Raw genomic sequence first — 25099 nt, 5'->3', positions numbered from 1 at the left:
TTCATCCTTGGTTGAAAGTAGCATTCCAGCCTATAATTTAGCTGCAATACAAGAAATATACTAACTTACGAGGGGGATATTCCTGCTAGCATTCTATATCATTTGCTTATTCAAGCATGTAAAACTTCAACAAGAGGAGGTAATTTTGCTTAGATTTCTTGATTTGAATTGTTCTACTATTTGGCACTGGGTGGAAAAGGGACAAAAATCATATTGAAAGCATTGTTCTGTTAATGAAGTTGCTTGTCCTTTTTTGTGCCAAATTTGGCAGGTAAAATTACCATTTATTCTACTTGCTAGAGCTGTAGAATAGATTGTTGAAGAAAAGTAGCAATTTAAGTAATGGCGCTAGATAGAATGTGCTACATTATATACATCTCCCTTACTTCTAGATATTGACATGCGATTTTTATTTCTCTTTAGTAATGTATTTTGTCTGTAACTACTGTATTACTTCCGGTGGCTTTCATCAGCTACATGCAATTTGCTTTGATTGTGAAATTAAAAAAATACTGTTACTATTAATGAACAATAAATGAAAATGAAGCATTTTGATCCGAGGATAAATTAAAGATTGTTGTATTTTTGTTCTGAATATTTCCAATATACTGCTTTCTTTTCAGTTGTGAACAGTTACTTAAAACAAAAAATATATGAAGGTATTTCAAAAAGTTTGTCAAATTGAAGTATGAGTTTATCTTGGTGCAAAAACTTTTGAAATTCATGCCTACTTTTCATAATACATATTTTCTATTAATTTTTGAAAAGCCCTCATAAGATAAGATAGACACTTTAATTAATGTGAAGATATGTGACATCAGGTTCCAGGTGTTGACGATTTCTTTCGTGTTAAACATATTTTACTCATTTGTATGTACTTTTATTTTTTTTCTCTGTTTAATTTTCTGCAATGAAGGGTGGGCTAGGAGACAGGTACCCTTGACAGCGTCTCACCACACCGTATCTTCCAGCCCACCGGGAACATGGATGAGGCCCTGTGGGTGCCCTTCCTGTGTCCCAGTTTACCTTAACCCAAACGTCTGTTCTAACGTAGGAAGACTTTTCAAAGTATGAATAAGGTTTTTTTTTTTTTTTTTAAAGATTTGTCCTATGTTTAAATATATAAATATCATGTTTGCTAAACTTGAAATATTATTTTTAATTAATTTTTTAGTAAATATATATTTGTTTGTAGGAAATACTTAATTCACTAAGTTTTTTTGTACATTAGATTTTCCTTAGTTATAAAACATAAAGTTTTTTTTAAAAAAAACTGTCAGTACTGTTAAAGTTTACAATATAATGGTTACACCTACCCTTCCCCTCCCAAAAGAAGACATATAAACTAATTTGCCGAAATATGTAATAATAATTTTTAAAAAGCCAAGTGGTGAATTGGCAGACTCAGGAAAGTGAACTCAGAAACAGGGTTGAGTATTGCTGGAACTTGTGAGCATCAGTCACTTCTTTCTGCCCACCGAACTAACTGGTAGGCAGGTGCAGCTGTTACAAAATCTCACATCGCAATTGACACTAATTGGCATAGTTGTTGGCAGTCTTATCAGAAAGCAAAGGGCTGAATGGTTGAATGGGCTTAGAGAACTTGAATGATAATAAGCATTTTTATATGCATCTCGAATTACTTTTGTGACCCAGACTAACAGGAACACTTTATTCTGACCTCATCCTTCAATGAATAGAAATGGCAGAAAACATAATATGCAGTGTATGTGATTACTGATGGTTTTTCAGGTAACCTTTTACAGCTATCTGCTCTATTGCCCATTTCTCCCCCTCCCACTCTCCCTGACAGCACTCAAGGAAACTGAAGTGTATGTGTGGAATAAAAAGGAAATAACTCTTCTTACTGCATATTAAATAATTATTTATTTGTTGCGAAAAGCTTGACGGGTGTCTTAGTATTGGGTCATCGGAAAACTCATGACGTATTTAAATGTGTCATGACTTTTCCGACAACCCAATACTTTATAATAAACAAAAAGTATTCCTTGAATTTATGGATGAAACAATAAGTCTGAAATTTACTATTTAATAATCTTAGACAAGGGGGTGAATCAGTGGCAATTTAGATAAAACAAGAGTGGCTTTGAGTTGGTAAATGTTGAGCTTGGAGGATAGACATGTAAGGGATTATTAAGTTGTTCTTTCCGTTTCTGTATTGGTTTATAATTTTCTAGAACAGAAAGGTTGCTGTTGGTTGAATATGTGCCTTCCTGCTGTTGTAAGGGTTTCTGCACTTCCCGGTTCCTTCCCAGACCTGCCTCCCTACCCTAGTTCTTTTTATCAGAAGTTACACGTCTAAGCGAGAGCTCCATAACCTGATAAGCTAGTCTGTGAGCTCATGGACAAATGAGCTAAATTCTAGGCAGTGGAGATCTTAACAGGAGCTTTCTAAAGCCACTGCCTCAATCCAGAGGAATGACTTAGGTTGGAAATTTTAGTCATTGACTCAGGTAGGTTGTTGTGTCTTCTAACAATATATAGACCACACTTCTCGCTCATGAATGTGTTAAGCAAGTGTACGTATTACGTGGGATTGACCTTAGCTCTTCCTTCTAGTGACAGTGATGGTATTTTTCATCCATACAAATAGTTTCCAAAAACAAAGTGCTTTTCTTTACATGAATTAGGAGAGGATTGGCTTATGTAGATCATGAAAGTATTTCTATGTGTTTTTGGTTCTTTCCTTGCTCCCCAAGTAATTTAGCATTTCTGAAACTACAAAATAAAGTTGAGTCTTGTTTCTTTCAGTCAGAGATAATTAGGAGAGGCTTGCAGGGGACTCAGCCTGCAAGTTAGGTGGTGAAAATGGTTCCCAGAGCCCTGTTTCTTCTGTCCTGTGGTTATCATCTGCATAGATGTAAAGTTAGTGTACAGTTTGCATTCTGCTGTTGATCCGAGTCTTACTGAGAACCTCTGCAGTCAGGTATAGTAAACTCCTTAGAATACATTTAAAATGTTGGGTTTTGGCTCATGAGAGGTATAGACACCAGGGCGGTTTTCAAACTATTGCTTTTTCCCCGGTGGTGTTGGCCTGTCCTGAGAACTGAGTAGAGTTCACTATTTTCTTATTTCCGAAGTACTGCTTGAAATATTTTAACAATTTTTCAGAGCCTTCTAAAGGATTAAATATGAAAACAGTTTTACTTTTTTGTTGTTCCAACTTATATCTCTGGAGGCCTTGGAGAATGAATGTCATATGCCCATTAATTTCTTGTGCTATTTGCAGTTGTTCTCCACTCGTGTTTTTCCTTGTTAGCTTTCGGGTCGACCATGGTCTGTGTGTCATTTTTGGTAACTTGGTAATGAACACCAAAACTGATATATTTTAGCCATGTTCCTTTTTGAGATTTCTGGACAAGTGCCAGTCTTACTCTCCTTTCAGGTCTACAAATAATAGAATAGTCTTACTTTGCTTGCAGTCATCACAATTAAAGGAATTTACCTAACACCTTACATATAGATCATTTTATTTTTGTGAATATGAAAGTGAAACTCTAGAAATACAATTGAAGTTTAAGTAACCTTTAAAAATTGTTTTAAAATTTCCTTCTTGGGACCACCAGATAGCAAAATGGTTACATTGTTAGACTCCCATGTAGTTGACTGCAGTTCGAGTCCTGGACCCGGAGGCTTAAACTCATACCGGGCATGTGTGTGTGCGTGCCCAAGATCCCGAGAGGAGAATGGGGAAAGAAGGGATTGCAGCATGGCCATCCCCCTGGGGGGTAATTTCTCACTTTCTCTCTCTCCCTCTCTCTCTCTCTCTCTCTCTCTCTGTCTTTCCAGTGAGCGCTTATACCCTATAGCAAAAACCTCCCCCCCCCAAAAAAAATTGTTTTAAAATTCTTCCTTGTTACCTACCTATCTTTAAATGAGCTGTGTTAAGTATGCTAGGGTATGTACCTATGGATGGGTGATGGGGTATTTATCTCTGTATAGCTTCTATACAGAAAAAGCTTAATAGAATTCTTTATGTACTTGGAATAACTACAATCTGCTACTGCAAGCATATATGGATTTTAAAATACAGATGTTATCAACACTTCCAGGACATTGCATGAAAAAACATTTTCACTTAAAAATTACTTTATTAGTCTTAACAAAGCTTTCTTGGGGGAGTTTCAAAATAGAACCATGTCATCAGTGGTCAGCAATGTAAGGTAAAAATCACTAATGTGAAAAACTTCTCTTGAGAAAATGAAAGTAAGTCAATGTGCTTGTGTTAATTTTGTTGTGATATTTTAATTTAAAACATGAGCTTTTCTATAACCCCATAATCATAAAGATTAAAGTTAGATTTTCTAGCTAATTTAATTAGATAATTTTTATTTATTTATTTATTTATTTATTTTTTAAAGAATTATTTTATTTAGCTTTATTCATTTATTCTAGTTTGACAGGGGAGGGGAGAGAGAGAGAGCAAGCGAGCAAGCTGCCAGGTCCAGGACCTGAAGACAACCATGTGGGAGTCCAGCACCTATAACCATCATACCACCTGCCGGCCCGATAATTTTTATTTTAATACAGTAGGTATTTATCCAAGGTCTGCCGGTTTTCAGCATTAGGGCTAAGCTCTTATGAGGGGTGTAAATAAACGGTTTATTAACTCTCACGAACTTCCGTTTCAGGTGGGAAGTGTTTCAGTAATGATCACACTGTCAGACCTGATTTGATAAGTGCATAAAGATAAAAAAGGTTACAGAGACTCAAAACGAGGCTAGGCCACACTCAGTTTAGCAGAAAACCAGAGGTGATGTGAGTGGGTTTAGGGGAATGAGGCAGAAAATCAAGAGCAAACTTAGCCAAAGAAATAGCCTATACAGCAGGTTAGGATGGATGAATCATAAATTCAGATAGGCCGAATTGGTTATTCTAAGTTTAGAAAATAGTAGGAATGAAATCCAGCAAATACTACCATTTTAGTTCATTCTTGCTTTGCTATAGAAATACCTGCACCTGGGTGATTTTATGAAGAAAATGGAAGTTTATTTACAAGCTCGTGATTCTGGTGGCTGGAAAGTCCAAAGTCCTAGTCCTGCAGAATGACTGACAGAAGCCTAGAGGATGATGTACACGTACAGAGGGAGAGAGGTCCAGACGGATTTCTCTTTCTTTTTTTTTTTTAAAGCATTGCTTTTTTTTTTTTTTAATTTAAGGTTTTTGCCATAGGGCATGTGCACTCGCTGGACAGAGGCAGAGAGAGGGGAAAGTGAGAAATCACCCTCTAGGGGGATGGCCATACTGCAGTTCCTTCTCTTCCATTCTCCTGTCAGGATTTTGGGCATACCTGCACATGCACCTGGTGTGATTTTCAAGCCATCGAGTCTGGGGCTCAAACCGAGGTCAGCCATATGGGAGTCTAGCTTCTTAGCCACCTATTGGCCTCCTGATCTCTCTTTTATAACAACCAGCTTGTATGAGAACTAACTCCTTATGAGAGCTAGAACTCACTAGGTCTCACAAGACATCATTAATCTGTCATGGGACTGTTGGCTCTATGGTGCAATCACAGGAACCAACCACTTCCCACTGCCTTCATGGACTCCACGAAGGAATTAAGTCTTTACTTAATAGTTTATAGTACCTACACATGAATTTCTGGGGGATATATTCAAACCATTACAAGGGCCTATGGGCATCTGTTGAATATAAGAGAAAGAAGGAAGAAAAATCAGAATGCCATGTTGCTAGATTGAGACTACTAGTGCAGAAGACCTCCAGGGCCTCATGGAGATGTGAAGTTTTTATTTATTTTTGCAAGCAGAAGCCAATACAGATTTTGAGCTGAGAAAACTTGTAAGACACAGTGCAGCCACATTCTTAACTAGTCAGTGGGAGTGAAAATAGCTGCACTAGGTTGGTGATAGACCTTTGGGAGAGTTTTCTAGTTGGATAGGATTGCTGGTAGAAAAAGAAATAAGAAAGGAAGAATTTATATTTGGCTTAGAAGATGATAACAGATTTTGGGGAGACTAGGGAGATGTCATCAATTGTGGGAGAGCCAAACCCCCATCACTTAGTGACTAGAGTGCTTTTTAGAATTGGTTTTAGTCATCCCTATTTGTGGAAGGACTCAGTAAACTCATTGCCATGAGCACCCTGTGCTGTTTCTTTTTTACCTTTCCTTCTTCATCTCTCCTTTCCCCCTTAGAATATTTCACAGCAGATACTACAATGCTGTAAATATAAGCCCCCTCCCCATTTTAAAGTTGAGTTGCAGATGTATTGCTTTAAATTTCCAAACCTGTGTCCACTGATTGTCTGATACACTTTTTTTCCCCCAAGAGAAACCTTTCTTTGAAATTTCACATTAGTGTCAAATCAGCTGGTTTTTTTTTTGTTAAAGCACTGTTAGGTTCTTTTTATTTAACATGTCTTAGTGAGAAAGTAATAATGGGAAAGTAGAATGGGAAAAGCTAGAATAAACTCTGTGGTATTGGACTGGCTGGGATCAGAGGTCAACTTGGATTTATAGTTAACTATGGAAACCGGCTTCTATGTATTTACTTCGTGTGTAGCATTACAATGGACAACTTGGCAGAAATCATCATAATTAAATATAGAGTAACGTCACTGGCATGGTGACAGATCGGCCTTATGCACTTCCTGATTGAATGTTGAGAAAAAGCACATTATTTCTGTTATTCCTTGTATTAAAAATGCATGAATCATGAAGAGAGGTTCTCCCAAGTTGCGAGAACACTCTACAAAGTAACTACACTCTACTCTTTGGAACTTCAGGGTATCTTAGTTCAGGCTATTTTAACAAATATACGATAGCCTAGGTGACTTGAACAGTGGACATTTATTTCTCCAGTTAGATAGGCTAGGAGATCCAAGATCAGGGCGCTGGCAGGTCCAGTATCTTGTAAGGGCCTGGTTTTCAGATCGCCATCTTCTTGTATGTTCTTGGCGTGGTGGAGGCAGAGGGCCAGTAAGCTCTCTCATGCTGCTTTTTAGAAGGGCCCTAATGCCATCTGAGGGCCCCACCCTCATGGTATAATCATCTCCCAAAAGTCCCACCGCCAAAAATCATCACATTTAGAGTTAGACTTTAAACACAGGCATTTAGAAGGTACAAAAACATTCAGCCCAAAGTACAGGATTGTGAGACAAGACAAAATTAAGAAACTTCCAGATTGACATAGACCAAAGAGACAAAAAAAGTAAATGCACAAGCCTAAATAAGATCCCACACATACCATAAAGGGTCTTATTGGGAGAACTGATTGAAATCCAAATAGGATTGTGGATTAGATGGTAGTGATAATGTTGGATAAAGATTAACTTCTTGATTTTGTTGACTATACTGTGTTGATTAAGGAGAATGTCCTTGTACTTTGAAATACATCTTGAAGTATTAAAGGGTAATGGGGCATCGTAAAACATATTGTCTACTGATTCTAAAATATTAACAACTGGAAAATCTGGGTGAAGCGATATATATGTGATATATGATATCAGAAAGTTCATAATATGCATAAAGAGCATACTATGAAAAAACACAAATGGATTTCAAAATTTTTTTACACCAAGATGAAGTTGGACTTAATTTCATTTTCCATAAACTTTATGAAGTTCCTTCATTTGTGAACCCATAACTTCTATGAAATTATTTTACAAAAAAGGAATAAAAAGACCACCTTTCCCAGGGTGTTCATTAGAATGATAGAAACTAATCGTGCCATTTTCCTATTTTCTTTTAGGAGCAATGAAAAGATACTGGTGACTCTGTTAACCTTTCTTACAAGTACTGTTATGCCTGTGTTTGATAGCGCCACCTATTCATGAGACAAAGAGCGCTTCAGCTGCCCTGAATACTCTGCTATTGTAACTTTACTATGAGCAACTTAGTAGATAGACATTTTACCAGATCTTCTTTGAGAATATTGGGCTGGATAGAACAACACATTGATAATGTGTTGTTTAAGCAAGGCTGGACCTATACAGAATATCGGTTCAATTCCCTGGTCGACCTGTATACACTGGACACGTGTGCCCACGACCTGGCTAGCTAGGTGGTTAATGGGTGTGGAGGGGGTTGTAGCTTAAGACCCTATTGAGGATGCTTCCTCTTTCTCTGTCTCTCACTCTCATGAAATATGCTTTTGAAAGCAAGAAACAAAATATTTATTGTTGGTTGGGAGAAATGGGCTACTAGGGGAAAGTTTTTAGAGTTTAAAGATAGTGTTCAATAGTATTAGAATGCTAAGCAGTAACATATAGATAATATAAAGTAGGTACGGTTAGTAGGAAATGTGTTACAATTGCAGTGAGTGGGTATTAAGGAAGATTTAGACATTCTTATGAAAGTTGCATGGGCCACTTAGATAATATCAGTGTTCTGTAATGGTATTCCATAAGATTAGGTAATAGGATTTTATTGGGGGACATCTGTGGTAGCAAAATATATGTAAAAAGTAAGAGATGCTAGTATGAATCAGATGAAATTAAGAGCATAGATAATACAGGAATTATTAATGAAAGAACAAGAAAAATGGAAGAACCAGCAAAAGCATGTATGTTTAAAAGAGGAGAAAAACAACAGATTGAGAATAATCTTTATTATGGGAGGAGTATACAGTGTCAATAAATCGAACTACCAACAATAACCAGCGTTTACCAAGGACCTGTTATGTATGAAGTTCTATTAAGTGCTTACTGTATTCCTTACAACTATTAGACGAACGCTAATTTTATTGTACATATGAGGTAATGAGACATGGATGATTAGGTGACTTGTGGAGCTAAGGTTCAAACACAACATTTCTATTGACAACACAACTCCATAGAAACACAGGATTCCACCACTGTCTGGTAGTGGAGGGAAAGGCATTTTCAGTTGCTACTTCTATTAAACTCATCTACCTGGAGTTATTCATTAAGCTGATATAATTTACAGTATGATCTGCAGAGAATGACCTTATCACACCAATCCAAACGGAACACCTACTATAATTAAACTGTGGGCAAAATTATGTAGGTTATTTTTTTTAAACTGTAAAACTGAAATTAAAGTTGTTACTGATCAATTAATGAGGCGATAATTAAGCAGAAACAGGTCAACCTGGTGGATTGTAGATCAGTTCCTAAAATTTATTTTTACAACTCACATTCTTTGAGATACATTTAATTATATTTATAACACATGCATATTTAATATAATCTTTTGTGACAGATTGACAGATCTTCACCATCTCTATGTCTAATTCTTCTTGATGGTTTTATCATTATTATATATATATATATTTGGGAAAGGAAAAAAGACTGTTTCCATTGTGAAAATGATAAAGAAAAAACTTACAAACAATAGTTGCTTCCTTTTGTTTTCATAAAACAGCCAACTCATTCTTTTCTGGAAGGTCACTGGAGGTATTATAACTATATTTTGTTAAAATATTTCAGTAAACAGAAGGGCAGGATATAGAAAACCTACCTTTTTGTGTTATATTAAGGTATAAGAATATGTTACAGTTTATATTGAAATATTAAGTCATGGGCCAGGAGTTAGCATAGAGATTAGGGCAATGGATCACACATCTAGTTCAATTCCTGGACCCTGAGGCTTGAAAAATCATGCCGTGTGTGTGTGGGGGGGGTGGTGTGTGTGTGTGTGTACATGCCCAAAATCCTGAGAGGAAACAGGAGGAGAAGGGATTGCAGCTGTGACCATGCCCCAAGGGGGTGATTTCTCATTTTCTCTTTCTCTGCTGAATACACATGCCTTATCGCCAAAAAGAAAGAAAGAGAGAGACAGAGAAAGAGAGAGAGAGAAGAGAGAAAGAAAGAAAAAATTTAAGAATTATTGTTATAATGGCATGAAAATGTTTGAGTTTCATCATTTCTTTTTTTTTTTTTAGAGGTTTTTGCCATAGGGTGAGTGTGCTTGCCAGAAAGAGAGACAGAGACAGTAAGAGGGAAAGTGGAATAAATGTCAAAGCAAATGACTTAGCAAAGTTATTCATTCTATTAAATAAGAAAATTATGTACTTGCTATTGTTGGTGCCTTAGCCTTTAGAATTTCACAGTGTATTTGTGTTTCACATACTTAGTTAAAGAATTTAGAAAACTATAATAACGTAAAATGATGGTAATATCCCAATTTAATTAACCACATGGCATACAGATTGTTTTTGTTAGTAGGAATATGGATATCCTTCTTCTATTTGATATACCATATAATAATCATATTTTTGTTAGCAGTTAAGAGTTAACTAGAGGTCAGCAGGTAGCATGGTGGTTACAGTGCTGGGTTCCCACATGGCTGACTGCGGTTGGAGTCCCTGACTTGATGGCTTGAAAATCACAACAACAACAACAAAATGTTAAAAAACAAAGTTAAGAACTAAAAAGTTTGGTATCTTAGTATTTCAATAATGACATTTGTGAGTTTTATCTTTTTTTCAAACTTTGCTAGTGGGTATGTATGTTCAGCGGAGAGAAAGGGACAGGGAGGGAAAGTGAGAAATCATCCACTGGAGGAATGGTCACATCACAACCCCTTTTCCTCCCGTCTCCTTGCAGGATTTTGGGAAGGCACAAACATGCACCCAGCATGATTTTCAAGCCACTAGGTCTGGACTCTTAACTACAGTTGTCCATGTGAGATCTAGCACCTTAACCTCCATGCCACCTGCTGGCCTGTCACTTTCACTTTTAACATGTGGGTTTAAGTGAACTACTCAGAGGGGCATTGCAAGATAATCACTCCTATGAGTCATGAAGCTTTACGACTCTTTCATTTGCCTGTGTCACATAGGACGCCCAACTGCAGTAGCGCATGCTGGATCCTGCTCAACGTGGGAGGCCAGCTTCAATTCCCAGTGTACTCTAAAAAGCTGGGCGTGGTGACATGTGCTATTGTCCCAGTGACTCAGGAGGCTGAGGCAGGAGGTTCATAAACTTGCCGCCAGCATGGTTACACAGTGAGACCTTGTCTGAAAGAGCTAGGTGCAGTCTTCGGGGGACGGCCATGCCACAATCTCTTCTCCATTCTCCTGTTGTGATTTTGGGCACGCACACACATGTGTCTGGTATGATTTTTCAAGCTATTGTTTCCGGGACTCCAACTGTGGTTGACCGTGTGGAAATCCTGTGCCTTATCCAACATACCACCTGCTGGCCCCTGGTGTGACCATTAAGATACAGTATGAAAGCCAGTTTAAGAACTAGTCATTCCTTTCTGAGAATTATTTATAACTTGACCAACAAACCTATTTCTTATTCTTTATATTGTTTTTAGAAATAGATGTAAGATATATGAGTGGGGCTGGCAGGTGGTGTGGTGGTTAAGGATGCTGGACTCCCACATAGCCAAATGCGGTTCAAGTCCTGGTCCTGGCAGCTTGCTTTCTCACTTTCCCTTTCTCTTTTGCTCTGTCCCTTTCTGGTCAAATTAAAATAGTAAACAAATAAAGTTAAATAGAATAATTCTTTAAAAAAAAAAGGTGCATGAGTCATTCTTTTAAAGTAATGTGATGCCTTGACTTTTATCACACTGCTAATCTCCTTACCATTTGAAGACAGAATTTAGCATTTGTGTATGAGAAAACAAAGATGATTTACTTAGGTGGTGAATCAAAAACACTCTTACATCCCTTATATTCCCAGTATTTTATTATTGTTGGAAATGCTTTTCTGGCAGATATTCTGTTTTGTAAGTTTTACATTCCTAATGTTGAGTACAAGTTTAAAAAATGTTAGCAGGTGCCCACTGCAATAGAAGCTGTAATATTTTGACTGTTATGAAGTATTTCGGAGGAAATGCTTTTTTTTTTGTTGTTTTTTAATGGTAAAGGATGTAAGTAATCTCTTTCAAATGTCAAATTAATTTCGGGTGTGTACTTTCTTTTTCCCTTAGGATGACGTAGGTAGGAAAATCGAATGTTCCAAACAACTCATGGGAAAATGTTCCACACCAGCATCATTTGTAACACAAATGCAGTTAAATGGGATCAAAGTCGCAGGTCACATTTGAAATGTGGGAACATGCCTTCTTTAAATAGGAAAGAAATCATGTGTTTGAACTCATGTTTTATCATAAACTGGCTTATTACAAATAATTTTCAACCAGACCAATTTCTTTGATTAGCCAGGGGAAATTTGTCAGAGTATGTTGAAACAAATTTTTTGAATTCTACCCACTATTACCTTACTGTGATTAATTCAAGTTTATAATGCCAATATTTTGAATTAGCATGTAATTTTTAAGTGTTTGCAGAATGGTGACACATCTGATACCCTTTTGCTAGAGATTGCATAGCCCACATCTTTTTTGGAGTTTCTACTTTTCTGGTTTTTTTTTTTTTAAGAGATTTTTGCCATAAGGTGTGTGTGCTCACCGGAGAAACAGAGAGAGACAGAAAGTGAGAAAAATCACCTCCAAGGGAGGATGGCCACATTACAATCCTTCTCTTCATTCTCCTCTTGGGATTTTGGGCACATGCGCACAGCGTGAGTTTCAAGCTTCTGGATCTGGGACTCGAGCCATGGTTGGCCATGTGGGAGTCCAGCAACATACCACTACGCCATCTGCTGGCCCTGGAATTTCTAATTTTCAAAAGCTGGCAGCACCTCCATTCGCTCATTCCCACAATGGCTTCATTTCCCTTTTTTTCTGTTTTTATAAATGATCAGCTTCATATTTATGCAAGATTATTTGGTTGTAATGAGGAGAAACAGTTGGAGATACAGAAGAACTTACGTAAGGAAGCTAGCGCACTGTGGAGTCCAGGTTTGGGCTGAGGCGGTAACAATGGGCATGGAGAGGAGTCAGGATATTTTCTTAAGTCTTTTTCTTTCTCCTGTGAGAGGCAGAAAGAGACAGGGAGGCAGGTGCCCCCAACACGCCTTTATGCCGTAATCCACCTCCAGGCCCTGCCCGTCTCAGCCGGCCCTAATGATAGGCACGTACGTGTGCCAAATGTGCCTGGGGAGGTTCCAGGATGTGAACCCAGGACCTTTCCCATGTGAGCCCAATCGCACTGTCATTGCACATCCTCCTGGCCCAGAGTCAAGAGTATTTAAGAACCTCTCCAGTCCTCCATCGTTTCCTAAATCTATTTCCTCTGCTCTTTGATATAGTCTCTCCACTTCCACGCAGCCCTCTCTACTCTGCCCTATGTATCGCCTGCTCTGTGGCCAGATGCAGTCCCCTTATCAGCCTTTTCTAGAAGGTTTATTCACCTTAACTGAAACCTAGCAGCAGTTTCTCATATCACAGAAACGTCAGACATGGGAGGTGGAGTTGTTGTTCTCCTAGCATCATGGTAGACCCTTGTTAAACCCTTTATTTTTTGAAACTCACTTTGTAAGCCTCACCACCTTGCCTTTCCCAGGCAACCTTCAGGTTCCCTCCTCTGCATTCGTCTCCCTGCAGTTGAAGACTAGCAACCAGTTCATGGTTTGTTCCTCTGCAGCCAGGCTTAGATTCCTCTCCTGTGCTTTTTCCACATAGGTTCCCTGGCCTGGAATTAGAATCACTTCCTTACAAATACCCTTAACTTCTTCAGTCCTGCATCCTTCCTTCAATTCCAGGCTTGGCCTTCTGCTTTCCTTAGACACCTGAGTGTTGCTGGAACCATCACGTGGCAGGGCAGGGTGCTGTCATGGCTGCATGTTGCCCTGCACCCTCTGAGCATGCAGCACTGCACAGTGGTTTTGCTTTTTCTCTGATAAGCTTACTCTTCTCTATTTCTTCCATGTCTCCTTTAGGACTGTTCATACTTCTTACTTTCTTTTCCCTGGTGGGGGTTCTGAATTTTCCTTTTCCCTGCACTCCCAGTGCTCTCAGCGGGGTCATTATAAATTTACATTTTTGTTTCATTGAATTCATTTTTTAAGCTTTAGTCAGAACGATCTTTTTTTTTTTTCTTTTTCTTTTTCTTTTATTTTAGAGACCTTTGCTATAGAGCGTGTGTGCTCTCTGGAGAGACAGAGAGACAGAAAGTGAGAAATCACCACCTGGGGAGATGGCTACGCCATAATCCCTTCTCCTCCATTCTCCTCTGGGGATCTTGAGCATATATGCACATGTGCACGGTCTGGATTTTTAGCCACAGGGTCTTGGACTGGAACGTAGTCAACTACGTGGGAGTCCAATGACGTAACCATTATGCCATCTGCTAGTCCCCAAAACAATCTTTTAAAATACAAAATGGGTGATATTACTTCCCAACTGCAGGAATATTTCCTATTGTTCTCCATACTCTTTGGTGCTGTTCTCTCTGTTGTTTTCTCTCTGTGCGGCTCACTTGTTTCACATCAGCTAAGCTCCTTCTTGCTCAGGGTTTTGGAGTTTTCTTTGTTTTTTTTTTTTAAACATAATATTCCTTCTGGAATATTGCTACTGATCCACCTACCATTAGCATGCTTAACTGATTCGTTCTTATCTTTCTAATCTTAAAGGTTACCTTTGAGGGGTCTCTCCTGCTGTGAAGTAAAGAATTAACCATTTTATACACTGTAAAGATGTACAGTGATTAAATGTAAAATTAAACAGTGAAAAAAGTGAATAAAATTAAAAATTAAATATTTTTAAAGAAAACGATTAAAGGGGGCAGGCAGGTGGCATGGTGGTTAAGGGTGCTGAACTCCCACATAGCCAACCACGATTTGAATCCCGGACCTGACAGCTTTCTCTCTCTGTCTCTCTAGTCAAATACACACACACACACACACACACACACACACACACACACACACACAGTTAAATAAAAAATTTATTTTTAAAAAAGGATTAAAGAAAAGAGTATAGGGGCTGGCTCTATGGTTCAGTGCTAGCACACTGGTCAAAAATAGCTAGATCCCACATGGCAACTGTGGTTTGAATCCCTGGCCAGGTCAGCTGGAAGCATGCTAGAACATGTGTGAGTACCCAAAATCTGATGGGCTGGAGGATTGGAGGAAGAGAATTGCAGCATAAGTAGACCTCGTGGAGGGTGCTCATTTCTCTCTCTCTCTCCGTCTCTCTCTCTCTCTCGTTCTCTCTCTCTCTCATACACACACACACACACACACACACACACACATGCACACACACACACGCACGCTCTCTATCATGAATAAAGAAATAAAAACAGCATAAAAATTGCCGAAAATTTGTGTCTCACAGTTTTAGTGGCCAGATTGTTTAAGGTTATAGAAAAGGTATGTAGTAAGGGAACATACAGAGCGCTCAAACCTGTCAGAGAAAAGGAGAGACATAGGTAGTTAGACATGCTGTACTTCCTTGAAAGCAGAAGAGAAGTAGCCAGTATAGACTGAGAAATGGAACATACTGAGTTAGAGGGATGAATTGTGAAACAGAGAAAGAGAGAGGAGTAAAGGAAAGAACTTGGTTGACTGTAACAAGTAAGAGGATGTATATTTTTGGCTTTATTTTTGGCAAAGAAAGAGAAGAGGTCACCTGCTGAGACGGGGGTTGGTATTAATATCATAATCAATGTATATTCGGTGTTCTTGAGTCCTTGGCCTATTTAAACGAAAGACTTAGTATTAGGTTAGTGTTTTTAAATAGAAGTGCTATGTCATAGATTGTTTTTAAAATACGGAATTTCTACATAATTTAAAATATTTTGGTGGTATCATGGTGCTAAGACATTTTGATAATATTGTCTGTCTTGAAAAGTGTGAAATTTTACTTCAGCCTTAGGGTATTAGGTCATTTGTCACTTCACTTTCGGTCTGGTGGTTAAGGACACTGAACTCCCACATAGCCAACCATGATTTGAGTCCCAGACCTGACAGCTTTTTGGTCTGTTTTACTTTTTATCCATATACTGAGTTCGACTTAATTTTTTAGCTTGCATTTTCTGTTAAATGAAAGATCTGAAAAACTTTTAACCACTAATGGAGATAGCTGAGGAAAACAAAAATAATTTTATAATATTGGAAATTGTCATATCAGAATTTCACTATAAAGGAATGTTGGACCCAGAACAAATCTTTTTTTTTTTTTTAAGAGGTTTTTGCTATAGGGCGTGTGCACTTGCCAGAAAGACAGAGAGAGACAGAGAGATAGAAAGCGAGAAATCACCCCTCAGGGGGGATGGCCACGCTGCAATCCCTTCTCCTCCATTCTCCTCTCAGGATCCTGGGCATGCATGCACACATGCCCAGCGTGAGTTTAAGCTGCCGGGTCTGGAACTCGAACCGTGGGCGACTACATGGGAGTCCAGTGACATAGCCATTACGCTAACTGCTGGTCCCAGACCCAGACCAAATCTTTGTCATTACTGATTCAGGTCCCTCTTTTTCAGGTAAGGAAGAGAAGATGATCTAAAACACATTGTATAATTGGGTATTGCAGATGAAAACAGTAAATCTGCAAACAAAAAAGTTGAAATAAGTATCTACTTGTTAGCCAAAATATAGTTTGTTCTTTTTTTAAAAGGCCACTTTTTATCATGTACCTACTAGTGAAAGATTTGAAGAGGCTATTGATTGTATACTACTATATAATGATGGAGGGAATTGACATACACAAATCCTCACTTAAAATTTTAGGAAAGGAGGGAACCAGCAGTTAGCGTAATGGCTATGTCGCTGGATTCCGATGTAGTCGACCCCGGTTTGCGTCCCGGACTCGGTGGCTTAGAACTCACGCCGGGTGCTCCGGCTGCGTGTGCGTGCGTGCCCAAGATCCCAAGAGGAGAATGGAGGAGAAGGGACTGCGGCATGACCCTCCCCCCTGGGGGGTGATTTCTCGCTTTCTGTCTCTATGTCTCTCTCTGTCTGTCTGGCGAGTGCACGCGCCCTATAGCGAAAAAACCTCTCAAAAAAAATTTTAGGAAATAGATACTTAATACACATATACAGGACAAAATTTTAAATATATAAATGGCTGTACAATGAAAAGCAATTCTTCCTTACATCCCTGTTCTTCAGCTGCTCTGCTTTTCTTATGCATTTGTTCAGAGATATTTTATGCATTTAGAAACACATGTGTAGGTTTTTTTCTTAACACATGACAGTATACTGTATGCACTGTTAAGTATTTTCTTGGGATTGTTTCATATCAGTACATGTAGAGATGACTCACTTTTTTTTTTTTTTAGAGGTTTTTGCTATAGGGCGTGTGTGTGTGCCAGAAAGACAAAGAGAGACAGAGAGATAGAAAATGAGAAATCCCCCTACAGGGGGATGGCCATGCCACAATCCCTTCTCCTCCATTCTCCTCTCAGGATCTTGGGCATGCATGCACACGCACCCAGTGTGAATTTAAGCCACCGGGTCCAGGACTCGGTGGTCAATTACATGGGAGTCCAGTGACAGAGTCATTATGTCAACTGCTGGTCCTGAGAAGAATCAATTTTAAAGAAGAGGCACCAAGTTTTTACATGCTACAGAATGTTTATTTGTATGCTATACTTTGAAGAAGCTTTGGCTGGGTATAAAAATGGGAGGCAGCAATCACTTTGTTTTTAATATTTAAAACGTATTGCTCTCTGATCTTCAGTATCAGTATTGCTTTTACAAAATTAGGTTGACTTGAGTTCTTTCCTTTCTTGTACATGATTTCTTTTCCTTTTCTTTTTTTTTTTTTTTAAAGAGAGATTTTTGCATAGGATACATACACGCACTAGAGAGACAGAGAGACCGAAGGCAAGAAATCACCTCTGTCATGGGTGATTGCCGCCATGCTGCAATCCCTTCTCCATTCTTCTCTTGGTATTTTGGCTACACATGCACATGCACCTGGCATGGGTTTTAGGCCATGTCTCATACTGCAGCTGACTATGTGGGAGTCCAACCATTATGCTATCTGCTGGTACCACAATTTCTTATTTCTGCCTAAATACCCATACTCTTTAGCCTTAATCTCCCATAAACACCATCATTCTACAAATTTAAGGGTTTGTTTATTTATTTATTAATTTATTTATTGAGAGGTTTTTGCTATAGGACGCTATACTCCTCCATTCTAATTTTTTTGTTTGTTTGTTTGAGAGGTTTTTTCGCTATAGGGCGCGTGCGCTCGCCAGACAGACAGAGAGAGACATAGAGACAGAAAGCGAGAAATCACCCCCCCAGTGGGGATGGTCACGCCGCAATCCCTTCTCCTCCATTCTCCTCTGGGATCTTGGGCACGCACGCACACACGCCCAGTGTGAGTTTTAAGCCACCAGGTCCAGGACTCGAACCGTGGTCCAGTACGTGGGAGTCTAGCGACATAACCATTATGCTAACTGCTGGTCCCAAGGTTTTATTTATTTTAAAAGTTTTATTCTGTCATATCTTTCTATTTACTTTTTTTGTTTGTTTTATAAGTCTTTTTTTTGGAGAGGCTTTTGCTATAGGGTGTGTGCGCTTGCCAGACAGACAGAGAGAGACAGAGAGACAGAAAGTGAGAAATCACCCCCCAGGGAGGATGGCCACACTGCAATCCCTTCTCCTCCATTCTCCTCTGAGGATCTTGGGCATGCACACACACACACCCGGCGTGAGTTTAAGCCACCAGGTCCAGGACTCGAACCACGGTCGACGACATGGGAGTCCAGCGACATAGACATTATGCTAACTGCTGGTCCCTATAAGCCTTTTTGAAGAAGACAATTGTATATTCTTTGTATCCCTCTTTCTTTCTCCTTTACATCCATTATCTTCCCTGTAAATTGGTTTCATATGTTGATCCTTTGTATTTTCTTTTATATGATTTCTCATGTCCTTCTTTTTCTTTTTAGTCATATTTATTCTATTTTTAGTTGCTTCTCAATGTGACTTTTATATCTATAGTGTCATTTTATTTTTCTTTTCATTTTTATTCTGAGTTCTACCAGCTTGATTTTCATTTCCTTCTGTTGTTGTATCTCTTCTTTGAACCTTTGTTTTTCTTGGAGTTTTTTTTTTTTTTTTTTTTTTTGTTTTTTTGGTGTTTTTTTTTTTTTTTTTTTTTTTTTTAAGAGGGGTCACATTTCCGGTGGTTGTCTTTGAGACTTTGGGGAATTTATTTATCTGAACTCTTCCTGTATTTCTTTGAGTAGCTTTTTCTTCTGTTATTTGCTCTTAATTTACCTATTTCTTTTTATAATTTTTTTCTTCAAATTGTATTCAAAGATCCAGTTTCTTTTTTCTTTCTTCTGGTTATGTCATAATAAAGGAGATTGGGTGCAAGTATGGGCAACCCACAGCTCTTCCTTGAGCTTGCTACCCTTGTTGTCTATCCCAAAATCTATGATTTATTTCTTTTTTTCAAAGTTTCGTTCCCCATTTACTGTTGGCATTGAACAAGTAGGGTGGTTCTGTATGTTAGGTTCTCAGTGGTGTCATAATGAAATGCCACCTTCATTCTACACCCGCTCCTTCAGACAGCCTTGGCTAAAGAATTGGGTGTAAGCAATATATATGGCACAGTAACAAGAATTCTTCAGTTCTGTCTGCTCTTGCCTTTGTGTTGTATTAAACTGTTCATAGAGACATTCTCCCTTTATATCTACTATGTATCATTTATCAGATAATAACCTCAACAGAATCATTGCATCTATTTTTCAGAATTATGTATCTTGGAGAAATCTATGAATAGCTAGAATTCTGAAAAGCATGTTGGGACCAGCAGTTAGTGTAATGGTTATGTCGCTGGACTCCCATGTAGTTGACTGCAGTTCGAGTCCCGGACCCGGTGGCTGAAACTCATGCCGGCGTGTGTGCGTGCATGTACAAGATCCCGAGAGGAGAATGGAGGAGAAGGGACTGCGGTGTGGCCATCCCCTTGGGGGGGGGTGATTTCTCGCTTTCTGTCTCTCTCTGTCTTTCTGGCAAGTTCATGCGCCCTATAGCAAAAACCTCTTAAAAAAAAAAAGAATTCTAAAAAGCATGTGATGGCTTTAAACATGATTTTCACATTTAATATTAGCAGATATGTTTCATAGTTTATGATTTGTGATTATGATCGTTTTCTTGCCTCAGTTGCATAGTGAAGTTGCAAATTTGTACTAAGTACTTAATAGATGTATAAGGAAATGTAGTTTCTTTATATCCTATCACATATCACTTTCCTCCTAAGCCCTTTAGTTAGGGGATAGAGGGAAAAAAACCTTTTGAGGAAACTGGATCTTTGCCTCTTTTAGTTTAAATAGTCTCTTTCAGGTAGCATAGTTTTTTTTTTTTTTCTTTTTTTTTTCCTCATCCCAGGCTTCAACCAAGATAAAGTTTGGAGCCTTTGGGAATGGTGCCTGGATCTTCCTCAGGACACTGACACTAGGGGAAAGCTAATACGCTGCCCTTGTAAGTCTTTGCTGTAAGAGCCTGGACTGGTGCGGATATGATGCATCATGCCATTTGGACTTTGAAGGCACCAAGGAGGCTTCTGCTGCCCCTGGTTCCTATGTCTTCCTGCAGTAAGGAACAAATCTTTGCCATATGGTCTTTTGTTTTGTGTGTGTGTGTGTTTTTTTTTTTTTTTTGGAGAGGTTTTTGCTATAGGGTGCGTGCGCTTGCCAGACAGACAGAGAGACAGAGAGACAGAAAGCGAGAAATCACCCCCCAGGGAGGATGGTCACGCCGCAATCCCTTCTCCTCTCTGGATCTTGGGCATGCACGCACATGCGCCCAGCGTGAGTTTTAAGCCACCGGGTCTGGGATGCGAACCGTGGGAATCCAGCGACATAGCCCTTACGCTAACTGCTGGTCCCTGCCATATGGTCTTTATCCTGACCAATCCCTTCATTAGTATTCTCACTAGGACTCACACAAGCTTCTGAGTTCCTGCCGCAATGACTTGGGTCACCTATCCAGCCTTTCCTCCACCAGTGTTGTGCTGTTGTTCCCACACTGTGTCAGGACTGCCATGAAACAGTGCCTTTGGGCTTTACCAGAAGCTGGAAACCTCCTATTAAAGAGTCAGTGGGAACAGAAAGAGGCATGGTGGTTAGGGGCACTGGATTCCCACATGGCCAACCACCGTGAGTCCCGGACCTGGCAGCTTGCTTTCTTGCTTTTCCTTTCTCTCTCTCTTTGTATCTCTTTGGTCAAATTAAAGAAATAATAATAACAAATGGAATTAAAAAATAAAAAGAGAGGGAATGGGGCCAGCAGGTGGCTTGGTAGTTAAGGGGCTAGACTCCCCCATGACTGACCGCAGTCTGAGTCCTAGATCTAATTGCTTCTGAATTATGCTGGGTTTGCCCTATGGCAAAAACCTTTCCAAAAGAAAAGGGAATAAGTAAGTGAAAAAGAATAAATAACTAAGGGTGTTTAAAATTAGCTCTTTTTTGTCTTTCAGTTATTTTTATATTATTTATTTAGAAATCACATTTTTTTCCTTACATGGATATCTTTTTTTTTTTTTTTTTGTGAGAGGTTTACGCTATAGGGCGTGTGCGCTCACCAGACAGAGAGAGACAGAGAGACAGAAAGCGAGAAATCACCCCCCAGGAGGGATGGTCACGCCGCAATCCCTTCTCCTCCATTCTCCTCTCAGGATCTTGGGCACGCACGCACATGCGCCCAGCGTGAGTTTTAAGCCACTGGGTCCGGGACATGAACCACGGTCGACTACATGGGAGTCCAGTGACATAGCCATTACGCTAACTGCTGGTTCCCAGATATCTTTGTTTTGAGGGGGCCAGATGGTGGCACAGTGGTAAAATGTAACACTGCCAGGCAATTCCACATTGCAAAATTTCTGGTTCAAGTCCGGAGACCTCCCTGAGTATGTTGGGCATGAGAGTGCCTGTGAACCTGGGCTGGCTGAGGTGGGGGTGTGGTTCGTGTCATCAGGACCCAATGGGGGGGATGCTATCTCCCTGTTTCTCTCTGTCTCTCATTCATGGAAGGAAAACAAAAAATAGGTTCTTTGTTTTGGAAGATTATGGGTCTTTTTTTGCATTCTTATGAATGATAACTTCATGAAATTAGTCATTTATGATCTACCAAATTATGACAGAACTTTACAAAGTTTGAATGGACTTTTGATATTCAACACCAAAGCATTTTACCTAATTAAAGCTTCTGTTTAATTAAGATAGCCATGCATAGTCCTTCATTAAAATTTACACAGAAAAAGTTCTTCCTTGGTCCTTGGAGAGGATATTATATGCAAGCCCTGTTGTGTGGGTTGCAAAATGTCACTGGAATTTATATGCATTACTTGTCTAATTGCAGTAAATGTAGCATGTCCAGATAGGTTTAGAGTTAGAAGGCTGTTTGTTACTTATTGGAAATCACTTGAAACCTCAGTACCCAGAGGCAGCTGTTCGCAGGTCCTTCACCTCTCCCCAGAGATGACTAAGAAGACTGTGTTGTTGGACCCTGTCTTTCATGGCTGGAGCAGTAAACATGACAGGTTGTTTGGGAGCCATCTGTTTAAAATGGCTGCTGCTTTGTATGCAGCAATGAACTTGAGCGGTTTTCTGTCTCTCTTTATGGTAACAGTCTTATTTGGTGTCACAACAGGTGGAAGTTGATGGGTCGAAACTAAATGTGACCAGTACGTGGAACCTGGCTTCGCCTTTATTGTCTGTCAACGTTGATGGCACTCAGCGGACTGTACAGGTAAGTGTTCTGATGATTTGCTTAGAAGGCTCCTTCAAGTTCAAAATCCTCGTCAGCACCTGTGTGGTTAATCCTTACAGACATAGCAAGGAAATGCTGTGCATTGTTCATCTTCTTCTCTATTTTTTTGTAGTTGAAAATGTTTTTTCCTAGGCCAGCCAGTGGCATGGGGGTTAAGGCACTGGAATCCTACATGGTCACCTCTGAGGTTCAAGTCCTGGACCTGGTGACTTGAAAAACATGCCAAGCATGTGTGCATGCATGCCCAAAATACTGACAGGAGACTGGAGGAGAAGGGACTGTGGCATAGTCATCCCACCTGGGGGTGCTTTGTCACCTTCTCTCTCTCTCTCTCTCTGTGTCTTTCCAGTGAGTGCAAACCCTATAGCAAAAACTTTTAAAAATCTTATTTTCTTACTTCCAGTGATCTTAAGTCTTAATCTGAGAAATGAAATGTTTTCTTTTGTCAGGTAACCTAAAAAGGCAGGTTTACAAAGGTATTACACTTTGTTTTTAATTAAAAAGCGGGGGTGTGGTGGTTAAGGTGCTAGACTCCCACGTGGCTTGTCGTGGTTAGAATCTCAGACCTGGCAACTTGCTTTCACACTTTTTCTTTCTCTCTCTCTCTGGCCAAATTAAAAAATAATAAGTAAAATTAAATAATTTTTTATAAAGAAAGAAACTCACGTTTTCCTAAAAATACTACATCAGCAATTTACTTTGCCATTGCGTTTTGAGTTATAAATTATGACTGACTTCATGATCTTCTTCTGTGCAGTTGAAATTGTGTACTATTAGGTTGGCAGAAGCAGGGACCCTGTCTTTCATGGCTGGAGCAGTAAACATGACAGGTTGTTTGGGAGCCATCTGTTTAAAATGGCTGCTGCTTTGTATGCAGCAATGAACTTGAGCGGTTTTCTGTCTCTCTTTATGGTAACAGTCTTATTTGGTGTCACAACAGGTGGAAGTTGATGGGTCGAAACTAAATGTGACCAGTACGTGGAACCTGGCTTCGCCTTTATTGTCTGTCAACGTTGATGGCACTCAGCGGACTGTACAGGTAAGTGTTCTGATGATTTGCTTAGAAGGCTCCTTCAAGTTCAAAATCCTCGTCAGCACCTGTGTGGTTAATCCTTACAGACATAGCAAGGAAATGCTGTGCATTGTTCATCTTCTTCTCTATTTTTTTGTAGTTGAAAATGTTTTTTCCTAGGCCAGCCAGTGGCATGGGGGTTAAGGCACTGGAATCCTACATGGTCACCTCTGAGGTTCAAGTCCTGGACCTGGTGACTTGAAAAACATGCCAAGCATGTGTGCATGCATGCCCAAAATACTGACAGGAGACTGGAGGAGAAGGGACTGTGGCATAGTCATCCCACCTGGGGGTGCTTTGTCACCTTCTCTCTCTCTCTCTCTCTGTGTCTTTCCAGTGAGTGCAAACCCTATAGCAAAAACTTTTAAAAATCTTATTTTCTTACTTCCAGTGATCTTAAGTCTTAATCTGAGAAATGAAATGTTTTCTTTTGTCAGGTAACCTAAAAAGGCAGGTTTACAAAGGTATTACACTTTGTTTTTAATTAAAAAGCGGGGGTGTGGTGGTTAAGGTGCTAGACTCCCACGTGGCTTGTCGTGGTTAGAATCTCAGACCTGGCAACTTGCTTTCACACTTTTTCTTTCTCTCTCTCTCTGGCCAAATTAAAAAATAATAAGTAAAATTAAATAATTTTTTATAAAGAAAGAAACTCACGTTTTCCTAAAAATACTACATCAGCAATTTACTTTGCCATTGCGTTTTGAGTTATAAATTATGACTGACTTCATGATCTTCTTCTGTGCAGTTGAAATTGTGTACTATTAGGTTGGCAGAAGCACGAGCGATTCAGATCGCACCTCCATAGCACTCTCCATTGCATGTGTTAACCTCTCTCCTGCCAGCCTCCCTCCATACAACATTTCTTGCTTTGAGAAGATGCCTTGAGACCTAGAATTGATAGAATGTTCTCTGTAATCAGTGACCTCTATCTTAAAGTAGAAAGCTATGGAAAAAAATTATGCCCAAATTCTTTCAACCTCACCTCATGTATGGAGCAATATGACCAGTAAGTGGAACCCGACTTTGCCCTTCTTGTCTGTCAGTGCAGGTGGAGAGAAATCAGACCTAGCCCAGACCTACTGTTAAGTCAGGGTATGTGCTGTAGGTGTGTCCAACACCCCGATTGTCAACCAGGCTTCTGGGTGGTTCTGAAGTACTTTAAATTTTGAGTATCACTACCATACAGCATATATGTAGAAGTAAATTAGAACCGAGGTTCAGAAAAAGTAAATGACTTGCGTGGACCATTTTGCTAACAAGAGGTAGAGCCAGAGTTTAAAACCAAGAAGTCTTGCTGAAGAGTCTATTCTGTTAAGTTCGACATTGTGCTGAGTCAAGTTACGTAACTCCTCTGTGATTACAAAGCTTTGAAGAAGAAACTTGAATCCTGGCAATCTGATCTTTCAGTGTGTGCTTTTCACTACTACACCACAGTCCCTTCTAGTTTTCCCCATCGAGTTCTTCAGATTCTAATTTACCACCTCATTCCTG

At 39.4% G+C, this 25099-nt stretch overlaps 1 protein-coding gene across 1 annotated transcript in view; it reads left to right on the top strand.

Moving 5' to 3' along the window:
* The window catches only part of PCCA (propionyl-CoA carboxylase subunit alpha), a 398674-nt gene that overhangs the window by 266549 nt on the left and 107026 nt on the right, over positions 1–25099 (top strand). The window contains exon 21 of the mRNA XM_006141526.3: positions 22417–22515. Within this exon, the coding sequence (XP_006141588.1) occupies positions 22417–22515 (99 nt within the window). The remainder of the gene's footprint in view (positions 1–22416; positions 22516–25099) is intronic.

The sequence above is a fragment of the Tupaia chinensis genome, unplaced genomic scaffold, assembly GCF_000334495.1.
Source record: "Tupaia chinensis unplaced genomic scaffold, TupChi_1.0 Scaffold000057_1, whole genome shotgun sequence".
NCBI lineage: Eukaryota > Metazoa > Chordata > Mammalia > Scandentia > Tupaiidae > Tupaia > Tupaia belangeri.
Note: the sequence above shows the minus strand (reverse complement) of the source record. Positions and strands in the feature narration are given on the sequence as shown.